At 48.6% G+C, this 27,443-nt stretch overlaps 11 protein-coding genes and 1 pseudogene across 12 annotated transcripts; 8 read left to right on the top strand and 4 right to left on the bottom strand.

Annotated features, from left to right (window-relative positions):
* Positions 1-466: 466 nt before the first annotated feature.
* Positions 467-2,069, top strand: FVEG_07578 (hypothetical protein; the record flags this gene model as incomplete). The annotated part of the gene is made up of 3 exons (XM_018896254.1): positions 467-645; positions 690-1,136; positions 1,184-2,069. The coding sequence occupies 3 exons, from the start codon at positions 467-469 to the stop codon at positions 2,067-2,069; spliced, it is 1,512 nt and encodes a 503-aa protein (XP_018753687.1).
* Positions 2,070-2,224: 155 nt separating this feature from the next.
* Positions 2,225-6,790, bottom strand: FVEG_16143 (hypothetical protein; the record flags this gene model as incomplete). The annotated part of the gene is made up of 3 exons (XM_018905381.1): positions 2,225-2,761; positions 2,933-5,158; positions 5,210-6,790. 3 exons carry the CDS (start codon positions 6,788-6,790, stop codon positions 2,225-2,227), a joined length of 4,344 nt encoding a protein of 1,447 aa, XP_018753686.1.
* Positions 6,791-7,506: 716 nt separating this feature from the next.
* FVEG_07575 (hypothetical protein) lies at positions 7,507-9,321 on the top strand (the record flags this gene model as incomplete). Its single annotated transcript, XM_018896253.1, has 1 exon — positions 7,507-9,321. One exon carries the CDS (start codon positions 7,507-7,509, stop codon positions 9,319-9,321), a length of 1,815 nt encoding a protein of 604 aa, XP_018753685.1.
* A 618-nt stretch (positions 9,322-9,939) lies between these two features.
* On the top strand, positions 9,940-10,676 carry FVEG_07574 (hypothetical protein). The gene is made up of 3 exons (XM_018896252.1): positions 9,940-10,082; positions 10,135-10,300; positions 10,381-10,676. Exons 1-3 carry the CDS (start codon positions 9,994-9,996, stop codon positions 10,585-10,587), a joined length of 462 nt encoding a protein of 153 aa, XP_018753684.1. The 5' UTR covers positions 9,940-9,993; the 3' UTR covers positions 10,588-10,676.
* Positions 10,677-11,049: 373 nt separating this feature from the next.
* On the top strand, positions 11,050-11,970 carry FVEG_07573 (hypothetical protein; the record flags this gene model as incomplete). Its single annotated transcript, XM_018896251.1, has 3 exons — positions 11,050-11,124; positions 11,173-11,350; positions 11,397-11,970. The coding sequence occupies 3 exons, from the start codon at positions 11,050-11,052 to the stop codon at positions 11,879-11,881; spliced, it is 738 nt and encodes a 245-aa protein (XP_018753683.1). The 3' UTR covers positions 11,882-11,970.
* A 521-nt stretch (positions 11,971-12,491) lies between these two features.
* FVEG_07572 (hypothetical protein) lies at positions 12,492-12,929 on the bottom strand (the record flags this gene model as incomplete). The annotated part of the gene is made up of 1 exon (XM_018896250.1): positions 12,492-12,929. The coding sequence occupies one exon, from the start codon at positions 12,927-12,929 to the stop codon at positions 12,492-12,494; it is 438 nt and encodes a 145-aa protein (XP_018753682.1).
* Positions 12,930-16,892: 3,963 nt separating this feature from the next.
* On the top strand, positions 16,893-16,979 carry FVEG_16142 (annotated as a pseudogene). The gene has a single exon. The product of its transcript is annotated as a tRNA-OTHER (tRNA).
* Positions 16,980-18,276: 1,297 nt separating this feature from the next.
* Positions 18,277-20,150, top strand: FVEG_07571 (hypothetical protein). Its single transcript, XM_018896249.1, has one exon. It carries the CDS (start codon positions 18,451-18,453, stop codon positions 19,960-19,962), a length of 1,512 nt encoding a protein of 503 aa, XP_018753681.1. The 5' UTR covers positions 18,277-18,450; the 3' UTR covers positions 19,963-20,150.
* FVEG_07569 (hypothetical protein) lies at positions 20,055-22,935 on the bottom strand. Its single transcript, XM_018896247.1, has one exon. The coding sequence runs from the start codon at positions 22,862-22,864 to the stop codon at positions 21,431-21,433; it is 1,434 nt and encodes a 477-aa protein (XP_018753679.1). The 5' UTR covers positions 22,865-22,935; the 3' UTR covers positions 20,055-21,430.
* On the top strand, positions 20,637-21,587 carry FVEG_07570 (hypothetical protein). The gene has a single exon (XM_018896248.1). The coding sequence runs from the start codon at positions 20,741-20,743 to the stop codon at positions 21,407-21,409; it is 669 nt and encodes a 222-aa protein (XP_018753680.1). The 5' UTR covers positions 20,637-20,740; the 3' UTR covers positions 21,410-21,587.
* Positions 22,936-23,444: 509 nt separating the features above from the next.
* FVEG_07568 (hypothetical protein) lies at positions 23,445-26,456 on the top strand. Its single transcript, XM_018896246.1, has 3 exons — positions 23,445-23,957; positions 24,008-24,977; positions 25,022-26,456. Exons 1-3 carry the CDS (start codon positions 23,621-23,623, stop codon positions 25,026-25,028), a joined length of 1,314 nt encoding a protein of 437 aa, XP_018753677.1. The 5' UTR covers positions 23,445-23,620; the 3' UTR covers positions 25,029-26,456.
* On the bottom strand, positions 25,061-26,324 carry FVEG_07567 (hypothetical protein). The gene is made up of 2 exons (XM_018896245.1): positions 26,270-26,324; positions 25,061-26,205 (listed from the first exon to the last, which is right to left on the bottom strand). Exon 2 carries the CDS (start codon positions 26,100-26,102, stop codon positions 25,137-25,139), a length of 966 nt encoding a protein of 321 aa, XP_018753678.1. The 5' UTR covers positions 26,103-26,205; positions 26,270-26,324; the 3' UTR covers positions 25,061-25,136.
* Positions 26,457-27,443: the final 987 nt, after the last annotated feature.

The raw sequence follows: 27,443 nt of genomic DNA on the forward strand, positions 1-27,443 counted from the left end.
CCTTGTCTTGGCTAGATAGCCGATGCATCCTTGCTCGTTGTCAGCTAAGCACACGCCCTTGATGCATGCGACTCTATGATCTGTGTCGCTAACTTGATGAGTTTGCGGAGCCGACTTCCGCTACAGAGGGGGCTTAGCTGTCATTGTTACGCCCTTGATCTCGGGATGTCGCTGGTGGAGGTCAGGGACTTTGTCAAGGGTTTTGAATGGGAGCATGAAGACCTCCACCTGCGTGTGACACGGACGGACAGTGTAATATGACAGCGCCTACTCTTTCATGCATGATTTGATGAACGGAATTAGAAACAATTGACTGTGACTCAATGTGGGACTGGACTGCAATTTCTCAATCTTTTGTTGCTGAGATATCGGTATCTGAGCAATCCCCACGCAAAACAGGATAACACTTCGTTCAAGCAAATCTGCACTCCGGCCTAGGGTAGACTGAAAGGACTGGACCATTACAATGGCTCTGAGCAACCTCACCATTGGGGTAGTCTGCTGCGTAGCGGTAGCCATCGTCGCCTTATCTACCAGAAAGAAGCCCGACGCGAGAGAACCACCATATGTCAAAGAGACCGTTCCGTACTTCAGTCACATCTACGGACTATTGAAGCATGGCTTGCGATACTTTGATCTCGTCAGGTAAGTCTCATGTCACTCTTATCGACCGTCGCTAATCTCATCAGCGCTCAACAACCGCATCCAATCTTCACGATTGACATGTCGGGACAAAAGAACTACATCGTGACATCTCCAGAACTTGTCCAAGCCGTTCAGCGCAACACAACTTCTCTGTCATTTAGCCCAGCTATGATCCCGGCGTTTCGTCGAATGATGGGTTTCGACGAGGCCGGTATTGAACTCATCTTTCGTGATGCTCATACTGAGAATGGCATGTATGGTGAGATCCATAGAGTTCAAAAAGCCTCCTTGCTCCCGGGTACAGAATCCCTTGATGAACTTTGCACGCTCATTCGTGCCAAACTGCTCAACATCGTCAATGAGCTTCCTTCGAGCCAGACAATTGATCTTTACGCATGGGTTCAGGATCTGTTCATGAGAACAAACAACTCTGCTTGCTTTGGCGAGAAGGATCCCTTCACTCTTGATCCATCCCTCAACTCAACATTTTGGTAGGAAGCACGGCCCCAATTGTGAGAATATTGACTGACATGAGCAGGGCATGGGAAGCTAATATTAAGGTACTCCTTCTTGGAGTTCCTTGGTTCTTGAGCCCCAAAAAGCACTCCACAGCGCAGAGGACTCGCAAGGAGCTCGTCGATGCATTCCTAGAATATCTCAACGACGACGGTCTGGATACTGCTTGCTCATTCATTACGGAACTTTCAGGGCTGGGCATCCGACGAGGTTTGAGTAATGAGAATAATGCTCGTGCTCTCCTTGGCAGTATCCTTGCCATTGTTGGAAACACCATTCCTACGACATTCTGGCTGTTGATATCGATCTTCTCCAGACCAGATCTGTTGAAGGAGATTCGGTCCGAACTTGAAGCCACCCTTGAAGATTCTTCTTCTGGGACAATATCTCTCGACTACAACACCATTCGTGAAAAATGCCCGGTCTTCATGTCAACTTATGATGAAGTCCTCCGAATGACGAGTGGCATTGCCACAGTGCGGTATACCAACGAAGACACTCTCATCCAGGACCGCTGGCTGCTGAAGAAAGGGGCTCAAGTCCAGATGCCAACAGCTTTCATCCACGCCGATCCAATAACCTGGGGTGCGGATGCGGATGTCTTTGACCACACAAGATTCCTGAAGTCCAAAGTCCTCACCAAGGATCAGAAGACCCGAAGGGCTGCCGCGTTCAGGCCGTTTGGTGGTGGTAATACCCTCTGCCCTGGTCGTCACTTTGCGTCCTACGAGATCCTGACCTTTGTCGGAAGCGTTCTGCTTGGTTTTGATATGGCTCCAACGACGAAGACCTTCAATGTCCCTCAGATGGATCGATCGAAGCTTCCCTTGACGTCTCTCAAGCCCGCTAGTAATATTAAGGTCGATCTGCTGAGGAGGCGTGGTTGGGGAGAGGCTCGTTTTAGATAGAATAGGGTGAGATTACGCTGTTCGATGAGCTGAAAGTTCTTCGATGAAATAGGTCATTGCCAGGTCCTCTTCTTAAGTCCTTTGACATCCTGAATTCCATCTTGGCCTCCGAAAGTTTGCCTCACCTGTCCCTAGTAAACATTCCACGATATCGGCTAATCACTGTAAGGTGGCGGTGAGCCCTGAGTGTAGATAGTAGAACCAGAGTTCTGTGAGGGGCTCACAGCCCTATCTAGTTCCCAATCCTGTGTATCTAATGAGCCCTCTGATGTGCTCGAGCTGCTCGATGTGCTTGGGCTGCTTGATGTATTATGGCCAAATTCCCAATCATTAGGCTTGCTTGGACTCTGAATCGGCCGATTCCATAGTTGCTCAAGCCTCGCATTCTCTCGTCGAGCGTCATCTTCACTTACTTCATATACCTCCCTTGTGTAGACACATGTTTCTTTGAAGAGGGTTGGGTCGAGAGGCTGATCAGAAAACTCTGCTTTGGGACTCTCTGCGTCCGCGCAACCGCAGAATGTTTCTTTGTTGCTTGTGACCGACGGCTCATAAGCTGCAATGTGTGTTGGGAGGTCACTCCAGCGCGTGAGTATACAATCAAGGATCATTATAGGAATCTCTTCAGTCGTTTCCAGTTGAATACGCGATCCTGAACTTTTTGAATCAGGACGTGATCCGCCCACTGTGACCTAAAAGCATGATTAGTCTCCCGAAGGAAGCTTCAATCCCCACAGAAACATAAAGAGCACATATTGACACATGTAGTCAATATCCTCTTGTTCGTAAAGGCTACTTTAACGGTGACGCGGGTTGTATCGCTCTTTTCAGGGCCTTCTTGTCAGTTTGAAAAACGAACTTACCTCAATGAAGTGCTCTATTGCCTCAAATGGAGTTTTAGACGATATCTTCAAAGGTTCCTGGCCCACCCTTCTTCCAGCGTCTATCTGCTTGCAAGTTGGCAACATGAGATCATCAGAGATAGAAATTGGCTCTTCAAGATCTAGACTCGGTAGGTGCCTTTCCTCGAACAACGATTTGAGGGATGCATCACTATCACAGGAGGACCTTGTATCTTCCCCATCCGTCTTATCTCGCGCCGCGGTCGACTCCTCAAGTGTGAATCTTTCCAAAAGCACAAACTTTCGTTCATCTGTTTTTTCATTTTCGCGATCCTTTTTCCACCGTTTGCATCTTTGTACAATGGAGTAAGTCAAGTAGTCAGCTCGAAGACCATTGTTAACGGGGCCGAGAGTGACTGTGATAGGAAGCTTGCCGCCAATTACGGAAGCTTCATACGGCAAATTCACACAGAAAGAAATCCCGTCATTCTGCTGTCTAGATAATTGAGTGTTGGCAGCTTTTCTCGTCATTAGCGGATGCGGAATTCGAACAGACGGTAGTCTTTTTCCTATCGAAAGGCCACGATCGCTAGGGAGATCCATTTCAGCATCTATTTCCCAACCCATGTCGCCATAGATAGTTTTCTCAGAATGGATGGGGAGACAATCAGTCAATTCGAATGAGTAGCTGTAGCAACCTGGTGGGAAAGTAACATGATCTTTTACGGAGGGACCATTATCCTCAGGTTTCCTGGCACCTTCTTGATAGTTCTCATTGTCCAGTGAAAAAGTGCAGTAGGCTCCAAAGTCTGTATGAGATGTGGTAGCATCGCAGAGTTGAAGCCTCCACTTGTTTTGACAATATCGTGGTCGTCGACTTCTCAGCACTTTCGATTTCTTTGGGGCCCATCCAAAAGTAGATATTGTAAGTCTGATCTCCTCAATTTCAACGTCTTCGTACGTCACGATGTTCAGCCTCCCCTGAATCGTCTTTGGAAAAGCATCCAGCAAAATTGGCGGGTCGTTACCGCCGTTGTCTTGCAAGCTAAAGACGAAAAGAGTCTGGTTAAAGCGAAGTTCCCAAGCCAGCTTTGGCCAAGTCGCCGTTGTCGTGGAAGAAGGGCTGGCAATAGGGATAAGGTCATCCCTTGTACCAAGTTCCTCGTTCTTAACCTCCAAGGGGGAGTCCGAGTTAGAAGTCATTGCTTCCGCAAGTTTAGGCCCTGTGCTAGCTACTAAAGCCCGTTTGCGATTTTCCAGCTCGTTCAACATATGATCTCTCACTGTCTTGAGTCGTGAAACCAAGTTAGCTGTCTGGTCATCCATGTGACCATTCAAGCGCTCCGAGATAGAAACAGCAGATAATAAAGCCTCTTCGGCCATTTCAAACTCTCTGATATTCTCACAAGATCGTGCCAAGCCAACAAGAAGCCGTAGAAGGATACTCTCATCTGGATCACCGGGGCCTGAGGACCGAATGTAGTCGATTGCCGAAGTAAAAAGTGTTTTCGAAATTTCAAACTTTCTCATTGCAAGGTAAACATCGGCACCACACAAGCATATTGTAAAATATGCCTTTGCAAACCTCCCATATATGTCGATATGGTGTGCATCCATGTGTTTCCATAATAGATCCAGACATCGATTGAATAAGTTGAAGAACCTGAAAACGTGGCATTTGTCATGCAATGATATAATATGTTTCGATAGGCTGTAAGTTGCTTGTATGATCCAGATATCTCGGTCTTCCATGGTGGCAAGTCTCCACTGGCAGATAGAAGTATGGAGGGAGAATGACAACAGAGTATGGTCCTTTGCTTGCTTCTTGGTTGCAAGGAAGATTTTGCTTAGCTCGTCGATAGCCTTGTTGAGTTTAATCTTGCTCTGGGTCAGAGCCTTCAGCTGCTTCCAGCGGTCCTGATTTTCAGTATCTTCCATGTCGATCATCTCCAGGTTGTATAAGATTGAGATGGGAATCGCGGAAGTTCCATATATCGAGCAAAGTGATACCAGAAGAGCTGACTCTTTGCTCTTCATCGAGACTGATGCATAAAGCGAATCAAGCATGCTAAAAAGAGATTCGTTTGCTCCATCTCTGGTCCAAACCCAGACTCCCGAGTCAAGCTCATACTGGGCAAGCTCTGGGTAGTCACTGGTGAAGGTCTCGGCAAATTCGCTAAGGGTTGTGATCCCTCGTTGATGGAGAACACCCGCGAGCTCAAGAGCCAGAGGGAATCCACCAAGAAGCTTGGCCGTACGGTTGGCTGCATTTTTTACTTTGGACAGTTAATAACGGACGATTAAATTAGAAACTTTAAACTTGCCATCTACTTCATATTCCGTGTCATTCTCATAAGCTCTCCACAGGAGAAGCAACTGAGACGCGCTGGCATCAAGATGCTCAACAAGGACTTGTTTGAGCCGCACAGCTCTTGCCGTAACTTGATTTGTCGAAATAACACATAAAGAACCTTGATTCATATCCATGAACGGCCCCAACAGTCGTTTGTGTGGGATAGGACCATTAGCGTTATCGATCACAGTCAACCAGTTCTTGTCCGGCGTTGTCCGAAGCCATTCTAGAACAAGTTGACGTGGTGGAGTGCTTTCTCTCCCCACTCGGTATTCAGGGTTGTGTTGGCAAATTCGGCTTGAGCAGTCTGAAAAAGACTCTTCTATGCTTTCCTCTGAGGATGCATCAACCCATAAGATCGCAGAGAAATTTCCACTTCGCTGTGCCACATACTCGCGAACCAATTGTGTCTTGCCAGACCCAGATATACCGCATAGGACCACGCCTCTCCGCTGGTCTATGGCCTCGAGGTATTCGGCCATCTCCAACAGTTCAGACTCCCGTCCGAAGAAACGGTCGGTGGTCGGTGGAAGGTCACATAAGATAGTGCCGCAAAAGACATGTTTTGCCTCATTCGTCATACTGGAGCTCGGAATCACTTTACCCGGGCCTAATTCATAAATCACAGCTTTCGCATACGCTGCGGCCATGGCAGCAGCGTAGGGCTGCCATTCCTTATTCTTGTGCTCATCAGCATAGTCGCAAACGCCTCTGATCACGCCAACAGGTATGCGATTCATGGTCCCTGCAGCTTCCATCTCCAAGCCGATCACCCCATAGCGATCCCTTATCTCATTGCGCCTGCGGGTATTTTTCGTCAACTTGTCTCCAGATCCGATGGATCCATACCATACGCGAGTTCGCCTGTCGGTAGGACGATGCAACCTTTGTACGGGACTATCAACACCGTCATCACCGATGTCGTAGAAGATATCCTTTTCCTGGCCAGGATCTTCGAATGTCCCTTTTGAGTGTTCTTTATCTTTGACACTGTCATAAAACGGGAGGAAGGTATCGGTGTCATCCGGCGCCTTAATCTTGATGTTGCCAATAGCCGATCTGATGACCGTTTCTGTATTCGCCAGGACCCGGCCAGATCTCAGAAGCTGAAACCCCTCAGATGTCTCTTTCCCCAAGTCATACGCGACTAAACCAGCACTTTCCCCTCCTGATAGCCCAACAAGCACATCGCCAAGCCGTATATCGATTGGCGGTGTCTTTCGTAGATCTGGAAGACCTGCCGCGACCCCAACAAGGAGACCGCACCAGAGGTTAACGAAGAACATCTTGATTTGGCTAGCAAGAGCAGCGGCTGAACCGGTTCCATATTCTTGGCCGGTAGGCAAGGTTGCGATGATTACGTTATGGCCGTTGATGTCACCCGCCGAGAAAATATAGTCATCGCCTCGATTGACAGGGAATCTCCCATCGTGGCGATTATCAAGCATATGAAGAGCTGCCTGAGCCTCGATCTCCAAAGGCGCTATCCATGCTATAGTGTATAGCGCAGGGTCAAGTTTTTTCATGATGTGTCAAACTTATCGACCTGATTGATAGAGGTTAATGATGAAGCTGGATGGTGGGTTGCGATGAGCAAGCTGAAAAAGCAGGTGGATGAAAGGTGCATGTGCCCCGCGTTTATGCTGCGTCCTGACAGGCAGCCTTATCTGGAATTTTCAACCCTTGGCTTTGCACATGACCAATGAGATCTTCAGTTTCATGCGGCTGACTAGGATGTAAGACTCAAGTCGGTTGGGAGCTGAGGCCAGACTAAGGCCGTTTGGAAGGTGATGGCACATGATTCTCTTGCCTTGAAATACAGATCATGAACCTCCAAGCTTTTAATTCAAGTATACCAAAGAGGATGTTGGGGGGAAGCAAGAAAACCTGACCTCTACCCTGAGTGATGAAAAGACTTGGGCGATTTGGCCTAAGTTTAGGGAATCTTTACTAAGTTAATTTTGTCAACCTCTTCTAAAGTGTCATAATTCCTTGCTCCCCAGGGGATGTTTCTGGTATCATTTTGAGTTAACCAGAAGACAGATACAGGCGAAAGTGACCAGAACGATGAAACGAGTACGTAGTGCAGAGCAACCAGGGGCATATTCAGCTGCATCTTCGATTGGATGGCCAAGCGCCGGACCGAGTAAGCCCGAACAGAAGACAAGAGACAACAGAGAGGGGGAACCGGCAGCCTTGTCATCTCGACTCAAACACTGGCATTCCAGATCTCACTGTCGAAATGGACTCTAGCCACTATTACTGCCTTCGCGAGCCGGCACATGAAATACGGCTACTCGATCTTCTTCCGTCAACTGCCTCAGGGGACCTAAATGGCCGTGTGCGACGATTCAGCATAGGCAGTGCGCCTGCATTTGTTTCCGTTTCGCATGTTTGGGGAGACAAGAAAGCAGACCGGTTTATGTCCCTCGAGTCAGGCTGTGGAGTCAAGAACCTACCGATTTCTCTCAACCTGGAATCCTTCCTCGTCAACATGCTCTGTCATACATCTGAAACTCTGCCGCAAATGTGGGAAGGCAATGAGAGGCTGCCGATGTGGATCGACATGATCTGTATCGATCAGCTGGACAATAAGGAGAAGGCGTTGCAAATTCCACTGATGCGAGATATCTACTCAAAAGCGAGGTCTGTGGTTGTGTGGATTCATGAATACGACAGCTATCTGCGCTATGCATTTCAGCATTTGCGTCGACTCAGTTCAAATAATCCGGACGACGAGATCCCGTTTGACCCTATGGGCTGGGATGCGATCCGACGCCTGCTTGGTTGCGAGTGGTTCCATCGACGATGGGTGATTCAAGAATCCATGCTCCCAAAGACCGCCATCTTTCTTTGCGGGCCGGACTCAATCTCCATGGATGATGTGTTCCGGGGCATTGATATGGCTGTTAAGTCGCTACTTGCGCGACCACGACTGATGAAAAAGCTCAAGTGTGGTAACACGGGCGAAGTACGGCCTGTGAGGGTGTTGAGAGAGCTCAGGCAAGCCTTCGAAAAAGATCAAAATCAGTTTGGTCTTTTCTGGCTGATGGAGCATCTCCGTTTCACCCGAGCAACCTTTGCTCACGATCAGGTCTATTCATTGCTGGGTATTTGTAACCCCCGGGAGGCTGATGCAACTTCGGTTCGATACGATCTAGAGCCTGAGGAGGTCTACAAGCGTTCAGCTATTTTGCATGCAGATATACACGGTAACTTGGAGTTTCTCGGCCTCTGTGCTCCTGAGCAGCGCGACGACACCCTCTGCTCGGGACCAACTGGAAACCCAGTTTTGCGTACTTTCGCAGGCCCTTCTTGGGTGCCCAACTGGCACTCACAGAGGCTGAGGCGCTGCTTGGGTCTCAGCCATATCGACCACGATGAGAGTTTCTTCAACGCCTTTGAAGCAATTCCTTTCAACCCTTCCTTCGAGGGAGATCACCTGACAGTCTCCGGAGTCATGATTGATAGGATTAGTTTAATAGCTGATTTCTGTCCTCGCGATAGAGCCCCTGATTTCTCGGATGCCAACTCAAAACTGTACCAGCAGTATCTGGACTTCTGGATGACTCCAGCGGATGAACCTGCACCGTATTCAGATGCCGTCAGTCGGGCAGAAGCCTTCATCCGAACTTTGAGTTTAAATGGGATTTACCTGGAGCCCGTACCCGAGCCTGATGATATTCCAACTATTTTCTACAACTGGTGCAGTGGCTCAGCACTGTGTAAGCGGCTAGAGACGTACGGATTCAAGCCCAAGAGCAGTGGCACGGGGCCTGGAGAAAAGGCTTTTATCAGAATGAAGCGTCTCTTATCTTGGGATCCATTCATCACTTCCAAGGGCTATATGGGCCTTGGTCGGGAGGGTGCTGCCATGGGTGATGAGATTTGGCTCATTGGAGGCTGTAGTACCCCTGTTTTGCTTTCCGCTGTCACGGGTGATTCGCCCCAATATGAAGTGAAAGGAGAGGTTTTCCTTGATGGTTTCATGTTTAAGGGTCAATTCGCGAAATCAAGCCACCGGAGCTCGAAAGTTGAGCGAATCGTTCTGGTGTAGAGGATGATGGATAGCTCTACTCCATTATTTACAATTAAAAACTATAGCTGAACGCTTGTATCTCTCGGGAAATGTAGGATGTCCTCCAGGACTGGCAACAGCCTACAAGTCTCCAACTTTTGATCTTATTTCTGGGACTGCCTTTGAATCTTTCGTCTGACATCCATTCTCTAGAAAGTAGTTATTGTCCATCAAAAGAGCGAGCTTCCCGTACTGCGTAAAAGTATATTTCTGTCAGCCAAAAGTGTATTATTGAACTGAAGACTTACGAGTATAGTCAAAGTTTATAAACCGTCTCTAGTGCCGAAGTCAAATGTATACTATCATTTATGCCAAACATTACAGGAGAATATACCGAACCAAACTTGAGGCATATACATGAAAATCTCGTTCTTTAGACTATGACCACAAACAATGACTCGAACTGCTTTCCTCACTAGCCTCACACGGATTCTCGGCATCTAGCTTGACTAAGTCTTTTGTCACGCATGCGCAATCACTTATTCAGGAGTGACATTCAGGTCATCGCCGAGATCGCCGCAGTCAGCGCGCCGCAATACGCCCCGCTTTTGCCGCACATCGTCTCCTCAGATAGTATAAAGCTTATGCCTCATCCCTCAACTACATCTCGATATATCCATTACTTCATCTTAGATCTCATCAATCAACAACATGACTGAACAACGACCCCCTTTCCCTCCTTACACCAGAGAGTCTGCTCACGTCAAAGTCAAAGCGGCTCAAGATGGATGGAACACCCAGTAAGATACCCTCAACTACTGCGCAAGCCTTCTGACTCACATTATGTTCAAGGGACCCAGCAAAGGTCAAGATGGCCTATACGCCTGACTCAATCTGGCGCAACCGAGATACTTTTGTCAGAGGCCGTGACCAAATTGAGAAATTCTTAACCGATAAATGGAGTCGAGAGCATGACTACAAATTGCGCAAGGAGCTCTTTGCATTTGACGACAATAAGGTAAGTCACATTTCTCAGACAACGCTTAAACATCACAATTCTCTCGATTCTTCAGGAAAGCCTCATTCTGACGCTCGCAGATCGCCGTGCAATTCTGGTATGAGTTTCGCGATGATGATAATCAGTGGTGGCGATGCTATGGACTTGAGGATTGGACCTTTGATGAGAATGGCTTGATGAAGAAGAGGCAAATGAGCGGAAACAATGTCAAGATTAGCGAGGAGGATCGCTGGTTCAAGGATGGCGTTGACGTAAACACTGTTGAGATTGGACCAGAGCACTGGTAGTCGCTCTTCTTACTCCGCTTACGCCACGGCTGAGGTATTAATTATTGATAGACATCTCCAATTCATCTCTTTTCCACTATATTCCAGTAATGATAATAGCCTGAAGTTCATTTCTTGCAAATCCACCACCGCCACGGGAATTCAAGATTATGATAGTTTGGTATTGATAAGACACCACGCAGATGGTCCTTGATATTCAATTGAGCCAGTTGACATCCAATCACGACTCAGGAATCCGTTTTGTTCTGGGAGGGGGTTGTTTCGGTGAGTTTGACAAGGGGCCGAGGGATGAAACGTAGGATCGACCAAGGTCTTGCATAGACGATCTTGAAACACAGCTAAGGGCAGGGGCACCATTCGATATTTATTACCCATACTTATATATCTAACTACCTGCCTCCTTCACGAATTTGTCGCTCACATCATCACCATCACCAAAACACATTCTTGAGATCGGCCATAATGAAAAGACCTATTTCTATCCACCTGGCCCTTTTCATGGCCTCGGTAGCCACCGCAGCCGAGTCTACATGTGCCGTATGAAACCCACCATCTTATGATTCTCTGATGCTGACAACGCGACAGATCGACTGCTTCCAAGGCCTCATCACGAATGGCCCTCCCGCGGGATGTAAAGAGGCGACGAACTATCTCTGCTTCTGCACTATGCCTATGCTGCAAGACAACTTTGTTCAATGCACCGACAAGACTTGCGCCGACGACAAGGACGGAGCCATGACTTGGGCAAATGAGCTTTGCTCGAGTAAGTATAATGGCTCGTTTATGAATGCCATGCTGACGAAATCCAGAACTTGGAAAGCCTATTGATCTCGGAGGCTCTGAGGGATCTCCCAAGACTGATGAGACTACAGCTGTCAATGCCCCAACTACCAGCGCCAGCGGCGAGGTGAAGCCAACCACCGAGGCTGGAAAGACGACAGATGAGGCACCGACTCCCACTACAGAGGCCAAGACAGAATCCAAGGTTGAGGAGACTTCAAGCGACAAGACATCTACGGTCACCTCAGAGTCATCGGCTGGTGAAACAACAGCAACCGCAACCTCGATCAAGACGACAGTTAGCAAGCCAAAAGAAACGACGGAAGCATCGGGCAGCGCAGCTGAAGCAACGGCTGATCAGACAAGCGATGACTCTGTGGTCACGATTACCGGAACTGCTGATACCGCTACTGCAACTCCGTCTCCGACCGACGGTTCCAACGTCGCCAATTCTGCAGGTCCTCACTTCTACGCTGTTGTTGGTGTTGCTGCCGCGTTTTGGCAATTGCTGTAAAAGTATACGGCTTGATCAAATTCTCTAGCATATTTTCACTGGTACATAGGTGAATAGAAGCCCTTGCGTTGATCGCAATTATTTTCCCGAAGCAATTAATCCCGAGCCGCGTTCGTGAAACATCCCGCGTTTGGCGTTGAAAGGAATTTACGGTCATTGGTCAATTCTTGAAATAAATCATCCAATCTCGTTTCCCAAAAGGCTATCAAAATGTAAGGATTCGCAGCTCAGGAAACAATTGGTAGAGCTTGGACATTTGGTTTAAATTACATGTTTGACACCAATCTCTTGAAACGCATTACGGGGCGGATTTCATGCATGGCGATCACCCATTTTTACAGCTGATGGTGTTTCAGCTTGTGATTCCCCAACCTGACCACGTGAGAGTGTTTTGAGGCCATGGAATTGTAATTGTAACGTTTCCTCGACACATGTGAATCTCTTCTTAATTGGCTGTTCGGTCATCACGATTTCACATAGCAGACAAGACATGCATAAAGTTTTCAGCTCATCCTTTTAATAGTTCTCTATATTCATCAAAAAATTTCTCATAATGAGAAACAGGAAAATTCCCTAAATCGTGTCATGTGCGTGACCTCAAAGTTGCTCCCTACAGGCAAATTCCAGAGCAATCATTCCCTCCCTTCTTAGGATCACAGTCATCCGACGGATCATCATAGCAGTACAGACCCTTAGGACACTGCTTTCCAGTGATTCCCCCGCATGTGTGAGGTTTCTTGGGTGCACAGATGCCAGGCTTGTCACAAGCCATGCCGCAGTCACCAGGAGTTCGAGGATCATCAACACAGTGAGTGCCCTTCTTGCAAGGCGGAGGGGGCGTGGCGCGGAAGCCTCCACAGGTTTGGTACTCGTTCTTGAAGTAACACATGCCTGAACATTTGTTGAGGTCTTTGCAGTTGGCCATGATTGGCTTGCAGGTGGTGTCGTTGGGACAAGGTGCAATTTTGAAACCGCATCCTTGGCCGGAGGATTGAGAGGCGGCTGCGAGGCCGATGGAAGCGGCAATGAGGATGTTTTGGAACAACATTGTAAAGTAATGGGAGTGAAGTTGGCGATCAATCAGTATTCTTGCGGGGAAGTCGGCATTTATAAGTTTCTAAATAAGCTTAATCAATTCGAATCAGCCTATCCGTACTTAAGCATAGGATTGATCCGTTCATTCACCCGCTCCAGCCGCTTCACTTAACCGTGATTACAGTACCACGAGGTAATGAACGCCACCTCGTATAATTACTTCAATAGTACAAGCCATGACGCAGTAGCATCCTCACTGCACTTAAGAAAGCCTCAGCTGAAATGGAGTGCCCAGTGGTGATCCGTGCCGAAGAGGTGATTTGCCATTTTTAGATTCGCGGTTTCAGGGCAAGACGCCTCTTTTTGGGCCGCTTTGCGCTATGATCTGCAAGGACCATTCCAGACCAGCCCATTCTTACATTGAGCTTGACGTTGTATGCAGAAGAAAATGCGGATACGTAATGGATTCTCTGAGTTGAGAAGCTGATGGAAAGGAAGCATGGGATCGAGGCAGGAGTCAGCCGACGGCTTGTCGGGAAGAATACCAGGTCGACACAGCAGCTCAGCTTACGGGCTTGTCCAAAGGGTCAATGTGCAGTAATGAATTTAACCTATTGGGCGACAAATTTTCATTTTATGCCGCTTTGAAACTACGGAGGATCGGAGGACGAAAGCGATAATCCGATTCCAGGTTCTCTGTGCCGGAATAAGTTCGCGATAATCCGATGTTACCTGAGATCCTCGATAACGTGAGCGAAACAACACACGCCGAGAAACAGTCCATAGATCTCACAAGAGCCATAAACACATCCTAATTTCACTCCAATTATCTATTCTATATACAGAGCCATTTTATGCTATCGGCTTCCTGCTACCATGGGCCTGCTAGTGAGCTTCAGGGTCATCTGGCATTGTTGGTAAGATCTCTCCTTGAGGCCCATTATGAAGGGACAAAGATACAGATTAAACCTACTCGATACAAGAGACAAGAGGCTGTTGCCTGGTTATTGAGAGAATCATCCGTATTGAGTCTTCGTGCTTGTTGCCTAAACTATATCAGAGAAACAAAGTTCTTCTAATCACCTAGCTGGCTATACCTTGCTGTGAGACGATAAGCTTTGCCAGGTTTTGCAAAACATGTTATACCAATCAATAGGGACGTTTTTAGATCCATTGGACTCGGTGTCCCCGAGGCACCCTCATATATTCCAACCGATGCCTCTTGGTTCAAGAAGCTTCATGACATGGGCAATGGCCATTCTCCGCATTTTCTTTCATAACTCATCCACTCCGAAGCACTACCTTTATGACGGATGCCTGCTGACGGGCTACCTCCTTGTTACTGTAGATATCGGAGGGCGTTGAGGTCGTGGAGGCTTTTTTATTATTATTATTATTATTATCATTTGTGCGCTTTCTGTAGACGGGTTGGGTCAGAGTCGAAGCGAATGCAAACATCCTTCCCCTTGTCACTCAGATGCAGATTTGGGGCATAGACTGTGCCATGGTGTTCACGTAAAGGCCATAATTAAGGGTTTTTCTTTTGCTAAATGTCGAGGATTTGCTGCCAGGTTTTCTTGGGAAGATCGTCCAGCACTTTGAGGGAGGAGAAGACTGGCACACGGCACCAGCAAACAGTGTCGGGTCCGGGGTAATTTCTCGACTTTGATGTTGAACCACTCCCCAATGTTTCGATCGTTCGTAAATCTACAGGCCCTCTTGCTCACTCGACTTCGGAACTGTAACACCAGATCGAACCTTCTTTCGCGTCAGCAATTTGACGAAGCACTTCTACGCCGTGGTTCGTTGTCCTTTCCTCGTGCGTATTGCGTTATCGCACGAGATGTTGATGACGAGTTCGTTGAAGCTCGGTGCTCGGTTGACATTCTAAGGTTTTTATGGAATTTTGCGAGCGAATCGTCGAGTTTGCGAGGCAGGATTCCTAGTTGGGTGTTGCATATGGCTTGCTATGGCATTTGGAGTGGTCTTCGCGGACTCGAGCATCTTAACGAGCGGTGTTTTGTTGCGTGTTGATGGCGATGATGTGCTTTTACGAGCTCCTTCATTCTCTTGTGGTGAAGTTTGCTGAAGACAATTTCGATTCAACCAACGCCGAGACTCTAGAGAGTCCACTACCTTGGCTCCACGGGCTCCTTCCTAGGCACTCCCCACGCCCTTTTTGTCGACACCAGACCATGCACCCAGCTAACCATCACCCCTGTTCTCTGAGGATATCCACGAGGTAAACCTCAAAACAAAGATATAACTATGCTCAGTCTACTAATCTCTGGACCATCTGGGCAACATGGCCCTGTAAGCTTGCCGAAGTGTATACACTGCGTCCGTTCACACATCGATCAAATTTGGCGGCTGCCTCCTCACTGGCGCCTATGAGAAGGTGTAATAGCTTTATAAGGTCCGGTATCCAAGACCCTAATGTCTGGCGACAGTTCACCATGCGCGCTGTGGCCCAATGGGCCACGGCAACCATGTTTTTTTTGTCCTTTTTTGTAATTATTCCTAGGTTCGAAAATTGTGCATTGTAACGTTTTGAACCTTTCTATAGGCTCAGATTTCTTGGTTCTCCTTGCAGGCAGGCTATAATCTGGATTGCGCGGGGAGGTGTTCTCTGCTGACTCTTCACTATACTGGTCATACCTGTAGCCTGATAATCATGGCGAACATATCATTTTTGTGTTTCTGCAGATTGATACTATGTTCTCTTGCTCTTTAGTTCGAAAGACACCAGGTGCATTTGGGTTATAAGGCTTCTCGCTTTGCTTCAATGTGCTATAGGCCAGGTTATGAAACAAGGGCTTGTCTGCTGTGCTTCACCATGCCAACTGTGGCCTAACGGTCATAGTGAAACATTGTGTATTTTTGCTCGTTGTTGAAACTCTGTTCCCTGTTTCTCGGTTCGAAACCCTCCAAGTTGCGTGGCGATGTGAATGAACGACTCTGGCCGAAGAGATATAGACCAAGTTGCGTCTACACATGTTGTCTGCCGACGTTTCACCATGCTAGCCGTGGTCTGACGGTCACGGTGATCATTGTGTTTTTTTGGTTTTTTTCTCAGCCCGGGTATCAGAACTCTACTCCGCAGGTCTCCAGGTTCGAAAAGTGCACCCACGTTCAGGAATTTTGTAGTGACTCATGTGTTATAGCTCGATTTACAGTGTAAGCCAGTGTCTGCCGACGCTTCACCATGCAACGCTGTGGCCTGGCGGTCACAGCGCATCGTGTTTTTTTTTTTTCTTCTTTTCATCTCTTTAAGTTTTGGATCACTACAGTCGCTCCATTCAATTCCTGTTCCAAGCTGTTTTCTTCTTTTTTTTACTTCCTCTTACATCCCAAGCTGCACACTACATTTATTCATACTGCTTTCGGGCGCTGTAATGAGCATGCCAGCTGCTTGCTCGAGGTCGCGCGTCATTTAATAAATCGTTTGCTTAAACCTTTATGCCGTGTTGCAGAACTTCTGCGACTCTATATTCTTACGAATACCTGTTCTCCTATCCTGATATGCCTGATGTTCATTCGGGAGACAGATGAGGTTGAAGACATACCCACTTAGTCGCGACTAGAGTTGCTTGAGTCGTCTTCCGCCCGTGCTTGGCGGCGATCTTCTCCACGATCTGAGTCACGTGAATCCCGGAGATATCCTGCGCACCATTTTTCTTCTGCCTCATCTGAACTCACTCCTCTTTTTTTTTCGCATCCTCTAATTTGACAAACCCCGCTTAGATTTTTATCGCACGTAATGCACACCACATCTTTTTCTGGCCATGCAAGCCACATGTAACCGATCAATCGCGCCCCTCTCGTCACCTCCTCTGTTGTCGCTCCTTCTCCGAGCTTTCAACGCAGGAAGGAGCAGATACCGCAACAGGACAACGCGCGCTCCACGACCTTCCCCAGCATGAGAACGTCCATAGCTATATTAACCAAAAAAGCAAACACCTTTTCAACAATTACCGGAGCGGTGGCTGGGTGGTTAAAGCATGGTGAAGCGTCCGGCAGGCGTCGACACCAAAGTCCGCCGGTTCGACTCCGGCCCGTTCTGTCTGGGTGGGAGATGCAGACACGGTAATTGTCCCCTGGGACCACTCGGGGGTAAATCCTGTTCGCTCAGCGTTCAGGGGGGATTAGTAGGCACGCCCAGTGCTTTGCGAACCTTTTTGCTGTGAATCGCTTCAGAAAGGGGCGCAACCACAAGCACATGCGTCCCCTTTTTTGCTCTCATGTGATTGACGAAAGTGATGCTGAATGACTTGAGATATGGTCACTCTGATTTTGGAACCCCTGATTGTCAAGTTGCGTTGTCATGACGCTGTTCTTTGACTAGGTCCTCAATATCCCTTAGTCTGGGTGAGGCGGTTGATGCGACAAACCAGATGTCAAGGAGAGCACACGCTTCGTCAGTGTTTCGAAATATCGAAACATCGTTTCAAATGCTTCTTGGGGTGTCAATCTTAATCATAGAAGTGTCAAATAAGACATGAACCCATCGTAGGTCGAGTTGTTGCTGCTACAAGTCTAAACCCTGGAACTACGGCCGACCAGCTTGGAACTCGGTATGATGTCGTTGAATGGCATACATACTATCTTTTCAGACCACGCTGAATATCCCATATCCCATATGATCGTAAACCGGATAGATTCCTGTTGTGACAGTCGCGACTTACATTTTTCCCTCAATTGGTTCAGTGTTTTATGCAATTGTTCGATGTAGCGCATGAAACCCGTGAGTTTTCGGCATTGCAGCTCACTCATGAATAAGATATACGCGGTTCCATCTACCAGGTTATCTGTGAAAGAGGCCGAAATTGCAATTGAGCCGATTGAACGATATACAGCGATCTTGTTTGTGAAGAATCACCAGACAGGAAACAGACTCACAGAAGTCCTTGTCAGGCGAGCATAAGCAAGGTCTCATTCCCAGTTATAGTACTCGCATTATACCGATAAATGGCGTCCTTTACTGTAGAATTTCTATCCTGTGACAATACTGGCTTTGGACAGATGGTAAATAATCATGCTCTCCTAGGTTAAACTGCGAAAGGGCCATATAACCAACTTCCCAGACCAGAGATCGATCGATGAATCAATCAACGCAATTGATAAATACGCGATAATCTATGCGAAATAATTAGTCACGATTTGGACTATACTAAAACAACTTATACAAGACTATCGAACGACCGCGTCAATGCTAAGCGCAACCCCAACCTCCCCATCGCCATCCCCACCCTCAACCGCGCCAAAGCCAATCCATCGTAAACAAATACGTCCAGACCTATCAAAAAGAATGCGATCCCGACCATCCGGGTCAATAGTCGCATTTCTGCACATCAATGACGTCTGTGGTAGCAGTCAGCACTAGCTACCTAGTCCATTCATCTGCCATCCACGGAACACACGGCTCCAATTAACTTTCGGTAGTCAGCACGGTGCAGCCTCACTGCAATGGATATATAACTCATCATGCCCTCTTCTTCTCAGCTTATTAGATCATTCATGTTCAATCTCTTGTAATGGCGCTTTTAACGTCTTTTGTCCTTTTTGGACTGTTGCAGTTTGTCAACGCTGCGGCGACCAAATCATCTACCCCGAAAATAAGCTGGGGAGATTGTCCGACTGGAGTTCCGCCTGGTGTTGATTGTGGAAAGATCAATGTCCCTCTTGCGTATCAGAGCGGAAATTCTACGTCTGCCAAGGGGGATGATACGGTTGAGCTGGTTTTCACGCGCTTGAACCATACTGGCAAAGGCGAGAAACATGGTGTTTTGTTCTTCAACCCCGGTGGACCTGGTGCATCCGGAGCTATCCTCGTTGCTGGATCTCCATACGTCTCGGCGATTTCTTTCTCGGATGAACTTCGCGATGCATACGACATCATCGGTCTTGACCCCCGTGGTGTTGGTATAAGCACTCCTGTGCGATGTGACCCCAAGGTCTTCAACAAGAGGGTCAAGACTTTCGTTACCACGGATGAAGAGTACGATGCATTGTTCAACTACAGTCGAAGCGTTGGTGAGAGCTGTGCCAACCTCACTGGTCCTCTTATCAACCATCTCGACTCCGTCCATGTGGCAAAGGACCACGAAGTCGTGCGCAAAGCTCTTGGTGTCGAGAAATTCAACCTTCTCGGCCTCTCATACGGCACACTCCTCGGTGCCACATATGCATCTCTGTTCCCCGAATCCGTGGGCCGCATGGCTCTCGACGCAAACGTGGACCACTCCCAGTCCGAGATAGCAACCCTCCTCGCAGAAGCAACCGCCTACGAGACTGTCCTCGACCAATTCCTCAAATGGTGTGATCACAATTCCACTTGCGGGCTTCACGGGAAGAATGCCAGCCGCGTCTGGGATGAAACTCTCGCTCGTGCTGATTCCAAAGCTATCCCTGCACCAGGCTGCAACGGTACATGTCGCTCTGACGTGACCGGTGAAGAAATTCGATACAATGCACAAGAGCTTCTGACCTTTGTTGATGTAAACCTTGGCTCTGGTACTTGGGCTACTCTTGGAGATGCTATTCTTCAAGCTAGCAAGGGTAACGCAACGTTGCTGTCGACTTCGACTCCTAGTGGTAAAGTCGTGAACAATCCTGGCGGTTCTCCATATAGTTACCTTGCCATTGGATGTCAAGACTGGTTGCACAAGTCCAAGACCTCTGTGGACTTGCGCCAGAAGCTCATCAGCGGCGTGACGTTTGCTCCGAGAACAAGGGGTGCCACGCAGACGTATTACTATGAGAGTACATGCATCGGCTGGCCTGCACCGTTGACGAATCCACAGGGACCCTTGGCAGATGGTATCAAGCATACTCCTACTATTCTGATTGCGGCTTCTGTGTATGATCCTGAGACGAGTCTTACTTGGTCTGAGGGGGTGAGGGAGCAGTTGACGCGTAGAGTGAGCATTACGAGGAATGGAGCTGGACACACAAGTCACTACCTCAAAGGCGATACCAGTAAGGCCATAGACCGGTATTTGGCGACTGGAGAGCTGCCTAGGGATGGTACAGTCTACAGGACTTGAGTTTCAGGCAATGTCTGAACTGATGTCGGTCAAATAGTGTTAACGATGGATCCGAGATGATCGATTGTATTTAATTGTGACATATCTCTTAAGCATCACACTTATATATATGAACACATACGACAACTACATGACAACTAAGATCAAGAATGCCCCGCCCATGCTATTGTGGGTTCAGACAAGACACAAGTGCCTCTACTTGAGGCTGTTGCTATTAATAGCACCGAAGACTGCATGCCTCCGTGATGTACGTATGTCGTTAGTCAAACTGCCCCCAGACAAACTGGGCTAACCTGGGGATGTCCTTCCCTGCATCAGATCGCCCATCTAGCTCCTTAGTTCAGCCCTACAGACTGGCGTCATCCTCAGCGCTTGAACAGGCGTCAAAGTACTGAGTGAATGCTTCACTTCATCGCCACATATGTCCTTCGACGGAGGAGCGAAGAACTGAGCCGAGGTTCGTGACACAAAGAAAATCCTTCGCGTTCTCTTCATTTCCAACCTCCGAGCACATTTCAAAGCACGTATCACATCGTTTGTAATGGAACCAGAAAATCTCAATCTGTGTAACGAAGGATCCACACTCCGGCCTCGGTATCCCACCAACTCCGAGAAAAGCGGATTTCAACTTTTCGCCGGCGCCGACGTGATTACGTGAGCCGCTGATGCGATCACGTCGCACAGCGAGCAAAGAGCTTCACTTATAAGTCGACAGGGTTGCCCCGAACCATTCCCTATACAGCCCCATCCATCAGATATCATCTTACACACCATCACTATGACAAAGTTCAAAGTTACTGTTACTTCCGACACCGTCTGCCCTTGGTGCTATGTCGGTCGCAGACAGCTCCAGGCTGCGCAGCGCCTGTGGGAGCAGAAGTACCCCGACTCAAACGACACTTTCGACATCAGCTACAAGCCTTTCCAGCTAGCGCCTGATTGGGCACGAGGTCCTGCATCGAGCATCTCCAAAGAAAAGTTCTACCTCGAGAAATTCGGCAAAGACCGCGTGGTCAAGATGCATCAGCATTTGAAGGGTGTCGGAGAGTCCCTCGGAATCGACTTCAAGTTCGGAGGACAGACAGGAAACTCGAGAGATTCGCATCGACTTGTTCAGCTCGCCAAGAAGCACGGCCAGGATGCCGAGAGCAAGGCGCTCGATGGTCTCTTTGCTGCATACTTTGAGAAGAACGACGACATTACCAGCTACGACACCTTGAGAAACGTGGCTGTCGAGGCGGGAATCCCCGAGGATGAGTTCCAGAAGGCTATCGTCGAGAGCGACGAGGGTGGCCCAGAGGTTGACAAGCTTGCGGGCGAGGCGCGATACAGCGGTGTCAGTGGTGTCCCTGACTTTGTTCTTCAGGACCGGTTCCGGCTCCATGGCGCCAACGATCCGTCGACATTCGTGAGCGTTTGGGAGAAGATCAAGGCGGCTGAGCTGTAATCGGGTCAATCGTAGGGGTGATCAGATCAATCGCTTGGGGTGGTCAGATTGAAACAAGACTTCTGTGCGCTTCTCGAGGACATCGTTCCAGAGATGTTGGCCTTGGAAGCCAGGGACATAGAATAGTAATCCGATTTCCTGACTCGTCCACCAACTGGCCCTGTCCATATTGCCTGAGCCCAGTACTAGATACTCGTCGTCAACGAGAGTCATCTTGAAGTGGCTAACAACAGGTTCATCTTCTTGGTTGCGTCTAGCGTCGAGTTGTTTGTAGTAAAAGATCTCCAGCTTGCCGGGCGAAGGCGATTGCGCTTCGGGATCCGATGATCGTGGCTGTTTGACAAGAGCATTGTATCGCTGTATAAACTTGCGCAAACACCAGGACGTCGTTGTGCCAGCAGTGACTAGCTGCTCGATCAGCATCATGCCCTTGCTGGTTCTGATCTGAACATCGACCCCACGTGCGAGCGCATTCAACAGACTCTCCACAACAGGCCAAGAAGTGACATTGGGAGTGAGGATGGTGATCCGTCGCTGTGCGTTGTTGAACAGAGTGAGAAGTGCTGCATTCAGAGGCGTCATTGGCGGATTCGTCTGCGATAGGAATGGGAAGGAGAACCGAGGGTTCCGATGATGCGGTGAAGGGAGAAAGATGGTCGGAACTGGGCCACTGGCAGGGAAGTCGATGGACTGCGTTGCTGACGCTTCACTGTTGGACTGTAGTCGATTTGGCGCTTTTTGATTAATCTGCACATCTTCTTGCGAGTCAGATGGTCGTGGAGGTTCATCATTGTGACCCCAAACGCGATCGTAGAATGCCAGCAAACGATCGACAATGGCACCCTCGACCTCGACGCAGCCTTCGAACCATCGCTCCCAGCTGACGTTACAGCTTGGGACCCAGGCCCGCTTTCCGTCGACAATTACAAACTTTGGGTGCATGACACTAAATGGTGTGAAGAAGATGCTCTTGACAGTAAGGTGGATATTGGCATTCTGTAGCAATTGCTGGTTGGGCAGGCCAAGCTTAGACCATTTCGATGGATCATAGACATATCCCTCTCGAGAAGCAGGGTGGAATAGTTTCTGAAATAGCCCAAATGATGAGAAGCCTATCGTAATCCGTAGGGGAGCTTTGACGTTGGCTTCAATACGCGCCGCTGCAAGCTGCTCGAATGTGTCGCGTATAGCGTCCAGTGAGGGCGAGGCAGCCCAGTAGCAGGTGATCAATTGAACCGAGTGTTTGGCGCTGAGAATCGCTGGTAGAAGAGCGCGTGTGTAAATAGAGTGGCCTGTTCCAACGTATAATGTCTTGGGTGAGCTGGTTGTGATGAGGGAGTCGATATTATTGACATAGTAACTGGGAAAGTCATCTTGTTGCTCGTCGCGTCGAGATTGGAGAAGCTCTTTCCATGGCCGGACAAAAGATTGAGGGAAATCTGTGACTTCTGTCATTATGATTACTTTGATAAAGAGATAGAGTTAATTATATTGTGTCGAGGTTGAGTTATGAACAGGAAGAGGTGAAGATGAGATGAGAAGGTTGGCGGTCTACGGGAGAGAATCTTAGGACCGCAATCCTAGATGACAAAAATACTTAGGTAGCTTAGCCGAAGCTTAGGGGACTTTATGCAAAGTTTATTTTGGTATCATCTAAAGTCTTATGTTGTCTTGCTTCTTGAGGGGCGCAGCTGATGACGCGGAGAGCTTTGGCGATGCCAAGCAATCCACTTTATACAAGGTTATAGAGTCCGGGGGGATTATCCAGTAGAGCTACATTTGTTTGAGTTACAGTTTGAGTCATAATGTGAATAACGGCGCAGCTAACAATGTAATGATTGTGTAAAGTCAGTTGGTTCAAAGTTAAGGCACTGTTCCGCAACTAAGTTAGCTTTCAGTGGGTTCATTCACCGGTTCCAACGGGATACAGCGTCAATCAATGCGCAGAAAATACTTGCCAGCGCGACAAGCAGTGCAATAAAGATGAAATCAATTAAAACAAACAATACATCATCAAGCAAACGACGCTGTATCTCACATTCAATTGACACTCATCTCCATGAACCGCGGCTTTAGTAATCTCCACGACTCGCTCACCGCCTTCAAGCTCCCCGGCAGAATCCCCCACCACGGACACCTCCTATCTTAGGTTCCCATGGCGCTCCAACAGACTTTCCCATCACCCAACCCAAACACCCTCAAACCGCGACCATGTTGTCAGGCGTTCTGGTCTTCAACCAAAAGGGCGAGAACCTTATCTTCCGCGCCTTCCGGAACGACTGTCGGCCTCGCCTCGCAGACGTCTTTCGCATCCAGGTCATCTCCAACGCCCAGGTCCGATCGCCAATCCTCACCCTCGGAAGCACAACGTTCAGCCATGTCAAGCATGAGAATATCTACCTGGTCGCCATCACGAAGAGCAATGCCAATGCCGCTCTTGTGTTTGAGTTTCTCTACAGGCTGATTCAGCTAGGCAAGGGCTACTTTGGCAAGTTCGACGAGGAGGCTGTCAAGAATAACTTTGTCTTGGTATATGAGCTCCTAGACGGTATTTTCTGCTCCAACCACTCTGCACTGCAATGGCGCTGACGTTCTAAGAAATTATCGACTTTGGATACCCTCAAAATACAGAAACAGACACCCTCAAGATGTACATCACCACCGAAGGCGTCAAGTCCGAGGCCCGCGCCGAAAACACCTCCAAGATCACGATGCAAGCCACCGGAGCCCTCTCCTGGCGCAAGGCAGACGTAAAGTACCGTAAGAATGAGGCTTTCGTCGACGTGATCGAGGACGTCAACCTGCTCATGTCCGCCACCGGCGCTGTCCTGCGCGCAGACGTCACAGGCCAGATCATTATGCGCGCTTACCTTTCCGGCACGCCCGAGTGTAAATTTGGCCTCAACGACCGCCTACTTCTCGATAACGATGGCTTGCTGAGTCTCCCGAGCGGAAATAAGATGGGTACAAAGGCGACAAAGGCAGCGGCTGGTAGTGTCACTCTTGAGGACTGTCAATTCCATCAGTGTGTTAAGCTGGGTAAATTCGACGCCGACCGTATCATCAGCTTCGTTCCTCCCGACGGTGAATTCGAGCTCATGCGATATCGCGCTACTGAGAACGTCAACCTTCCTTTCAAGGTCCACGCCATCGTCAACGAAGTCGGCCGATCAAAGGTGGAATACAGTATCGGTGTCAAGGCCAACTTCGGCTCCAAGCTCTTCGCCACAAACGTCGTCGTCAAGATCCCAACGCCTCTAAACACCGCAAAGATCACCGAGCGCTGCACGCAGGGCAAGGCCAAGTACGAGCCTAGCGAGAACAACATCGTGTGGAAGATTGGTCGCTTCACCGGTCAGAGCGAGTACGTCCTCAGCGCCGAGGCGATCCTGACGAGCATGACGAACCAGCGCGCGTGGAGCCGACCGCCGCTGAGCATGAACTTTAGCTTGCTCATGTTTACGAGTTCAGGACTGTTGGTGCGATATCTGAAGGTGTTTGAGAAGAGTAATTATTCGAGCGTCAAGTGGGTGCGGTACATGACGAGAGCAGGATCATACGAAATAAGGTGAGTTCTCACATTCTGACTGACAAACACAACTAACAGGGCAGATTTTGAATGCATATAAGTGGTAGAACATGTACGGCGTTATGGTATATCCCGGCAAAAGTCGAGCGGGCGGTTTCTTTAGCATTGAACCATTATCCTATTTCTGTCCCTTCGTGATCACTCATCCTCAACTACCAAGACTCTGACACCTTGAAACTTTCCTCTATCTGCGCCCTCTTGTTGACTCTTGATCGCAGTATCGATCAAACATGCGAAAATGTACGATGGATGTTCCTCCTCCCATCCCAGCGCCGAAAGATTCCGCGCTTCGACGTAGCGTCTCGATACTGCATTCACGATATCCCCCGGTCTCTCCTGATCATCCGTATTCTTCGTCCGCAGACCTTTCCAAAGAGCATCTGGCGTTCGTACCTCGCTCATCTTGACGTTCTGTCTACCGCACTGCTTACACCTCCCCGTGCACTCATCCACGAGGTACAGCACCTCCAGACCCTTCTGGATCGTGCAAGCGAAGAATGCAACCTCTTCAAGCCCTAGCTCGCCGTACAGCCCTGTCGCCCACGTTTCGGAAACGTCGATCGCGACCTTTTTGGCATTCTGTAATGCCGTGGCTATTTCCGGTGACCATTGGTTCTCAAGGATGTCTTTGATTGGCGGTGGTACGAGGAGCGTTTCCGTAGCGAGGTCGTCGTGGTCGGATGGCTCCTCTCGGAAGCGAAGCATGAGGACGTCGGAGGCAGGGATGAAGACCTTTTGGGCTCTGCCGGGGAGACTGATCTCATTCATAGCCTGTCTTGCCTCTATCTCTCTGACGGTTTGTTCAGCGAGGCGACTGATTAGCCTTGATGTGGCTGTTAAGTGGTACACGCTTGGGTCGAATGCAGCCTTCGACCTGATATTCTCGAGACGGTCAAGAAACACCATCTTGTTGTAGTTGTTGAGCTTGGCTTCTCCTGCTTTATCCTTCCTCTGTTTCTCAAAAGCTCTTTCAGCACGTTCATCGCCCTTCCATGATGGAAAACAGACGTCAAAGATGTGCATGGCTGGTCCGGGGTGTGTGTAAGTCTGCCATATCTTCATCTGCAACTCCAGCGGGAGATTCCCAAAGTGTTTGAAGGCCATTTTGATGCACTGCGATGGAAAGCTTACAGAGAGCCGTTGTCTACACTCATGCGATATAAGAACATCTCTTTCGATTTGTATTTACTGGTGTTCTGACCACCAACTAGGATATATCACGTCAGCCAGTCTCAGCACTAACAGAGTGAACAACATGAATGGGCAATTACGTATTAAGGCTGATTTGATATTTTGAGACTTGACAAATGAAGCCTCTCAAATGCAAATACTGTACGAAAATATTACGTGTGCTGAGGATATTTGTGTTTGGCACCGCACCCTACACGCGAGACTGAGATATTAGATCGTGAGATGCGATGTCAGCAACTTCAATCTTATCAGCGCTTACTACCAAGATTTTTGATGATGCGTATTGCATTGCGCCGCTCATGGTCGCGCTCGGTCATCACAACGTATGTATTGTAGTGCCGTCAAGGTTTGAGGAACCTGGGGTGTTGCAGCAGCCTTGGACCCTGTCACCCATCTCCTGAGTGATCAAGCTACGTTCTTGTCTTTCGAATAACCGAGTCTGCATTCTCGTCGTGTTTCGAACGTTGTGTAAGTCGTCTAGACATGCCTCCTGTAATGTGAAGGCGTAGTTGAGATCGATGCGGCCGGCAAGCGATGGTTCTCCAAGGCGTCTGCCTCCAAGTCCCTGAAAGCTGCTGAGGCTGTCGACAGCCCCAAACTGGTTTTGTATGTTGCGTCAGGCCTTATTCTTGTTGTTTCAGCCAACTTGATCGTCTTCTGTATCTGATCCATCCTCGTTTGCCTCTTGTCAAGTGAAGATGTCCTTGACCCCTCAACCAGTCTTTCTTACGTTGTGCATACATCCTCATAATCGGTGCAGCTCGTTCGAAGCCGACAGTCCGTGCAGGAGTGACTGTTCAGCCACAGCCACCGAGGAAGTGCGTGTCTCTGACTTGTCAGTATGTAACAATATAGACGGCCAATGAGTGTCGAAACACCTTCCTGATTTGGTCTCCCAAGGTCTCGAGTATATGGGTGCGTTTGTCAAGATGGATGGATCATCGCACGAAGCCTGTAGAACCACTGAGCTGGTGAATTTGCAACTTGCCAATCAAATCACACGGAGAATGCTTCGAGAACCGTAACTTAGGTGTTCGGTCCTTTCTTTGATCTTTCTTCAATTGTCAAGGCCAGAGTCGGCTATTTTCTGCCATTGTCACTACCTGGAATGACAAAAAACTGGTTGACAAGGCTCATCAGCCTCCGAGGAACATAGAACATATCAAGAGGCACAGCAGTCTTCTCATGGAACGGCAGGTAAAGAATATCCTGTCTCAATGATCAGACTTCGCTTGGCGTCCCCCGGGGAGCCGG

This window comes from Fusarium verticillioides, chromosome 8 (genome assembly GCF_000149555.1).
Source record: "Fusarium verticillioides 7600 chromosome 8, whole genome shotgun sequence".
Classification (NCBI taxonomy): Eukaryota; Fungi; Ascomycota; class Sordariomycetes; order Hypocreales; family Nectriaceae; genus Fusarium; species Fusarium verticillioides.

Excerpts from the sequence above, each read along its gene's own strand:
- FVEG_07574 (XM_018896252.1), top strand. The coding sequence starts at position 9,994 with ATGACTGAACAACGACCCCCTTTCCCTCCTTACACCAGAGAGTCTGCT. Across the intron at positions 10,083-10,134 it reads CAAGATGGATGGAACACCCA|GGACCCAGCAAAGGTCAAGA; the intron begins GTAAGATACCCT and ends ATTATGTTCAAG. Across the intron at positions 10,301-10,380 it reads TTGCATTTGACGACAATAAG|ATCGCCGTGCAATTCTGGTA; the intron begins GTAAGTCACATT and ends TGACGCTCGCAG.
- FVEG_07571 (XM_018896249.1), top strand. The coding sequence starts at position 18,451 with ATGGCGCTTTTAACGTCTTTTGTCCTTTTTGGACTGTTGCAGTTTGTC.
- FVEG_07570 (XM_018896248.1), top strand. The coding sequence starts at position 20,741 with ATGACAAAGTTCAAAGTTACTGTTACTTCCGACACCGTCTGCCCTTGG.
- FVEG_07569 (XM_018896247.1), bottom strand. The coding sequence starts at position 22,864 with ATGACAGAAGTCACAGATTTCCCTCAATCTTTTGTCCGGCCATGGAAA.
- FVEG_07568 (XM_018896246.1), top strand. The coding sequence starts at position 23,621 with ATGTTGTCAGGCGTTCTGGTCTTCAACCAAAAGGGCGAGAACCTTATC. Across the intron at positions 23,958-24,007 it reads GGTATATGAGCTCCTAGACG|AAATTATCGACTTTGGATAC; the intron begins GTATTTTCTGCT and ends TGACGTTCTAAG.
- FVEG_07567 (XM_018896245.1), bottom strand. The coding sequence starts at position 26,102 with ATGGCCTTCAAACACTTTGGGAATCTCCCGCTGGAGTTGCAGATGAAG.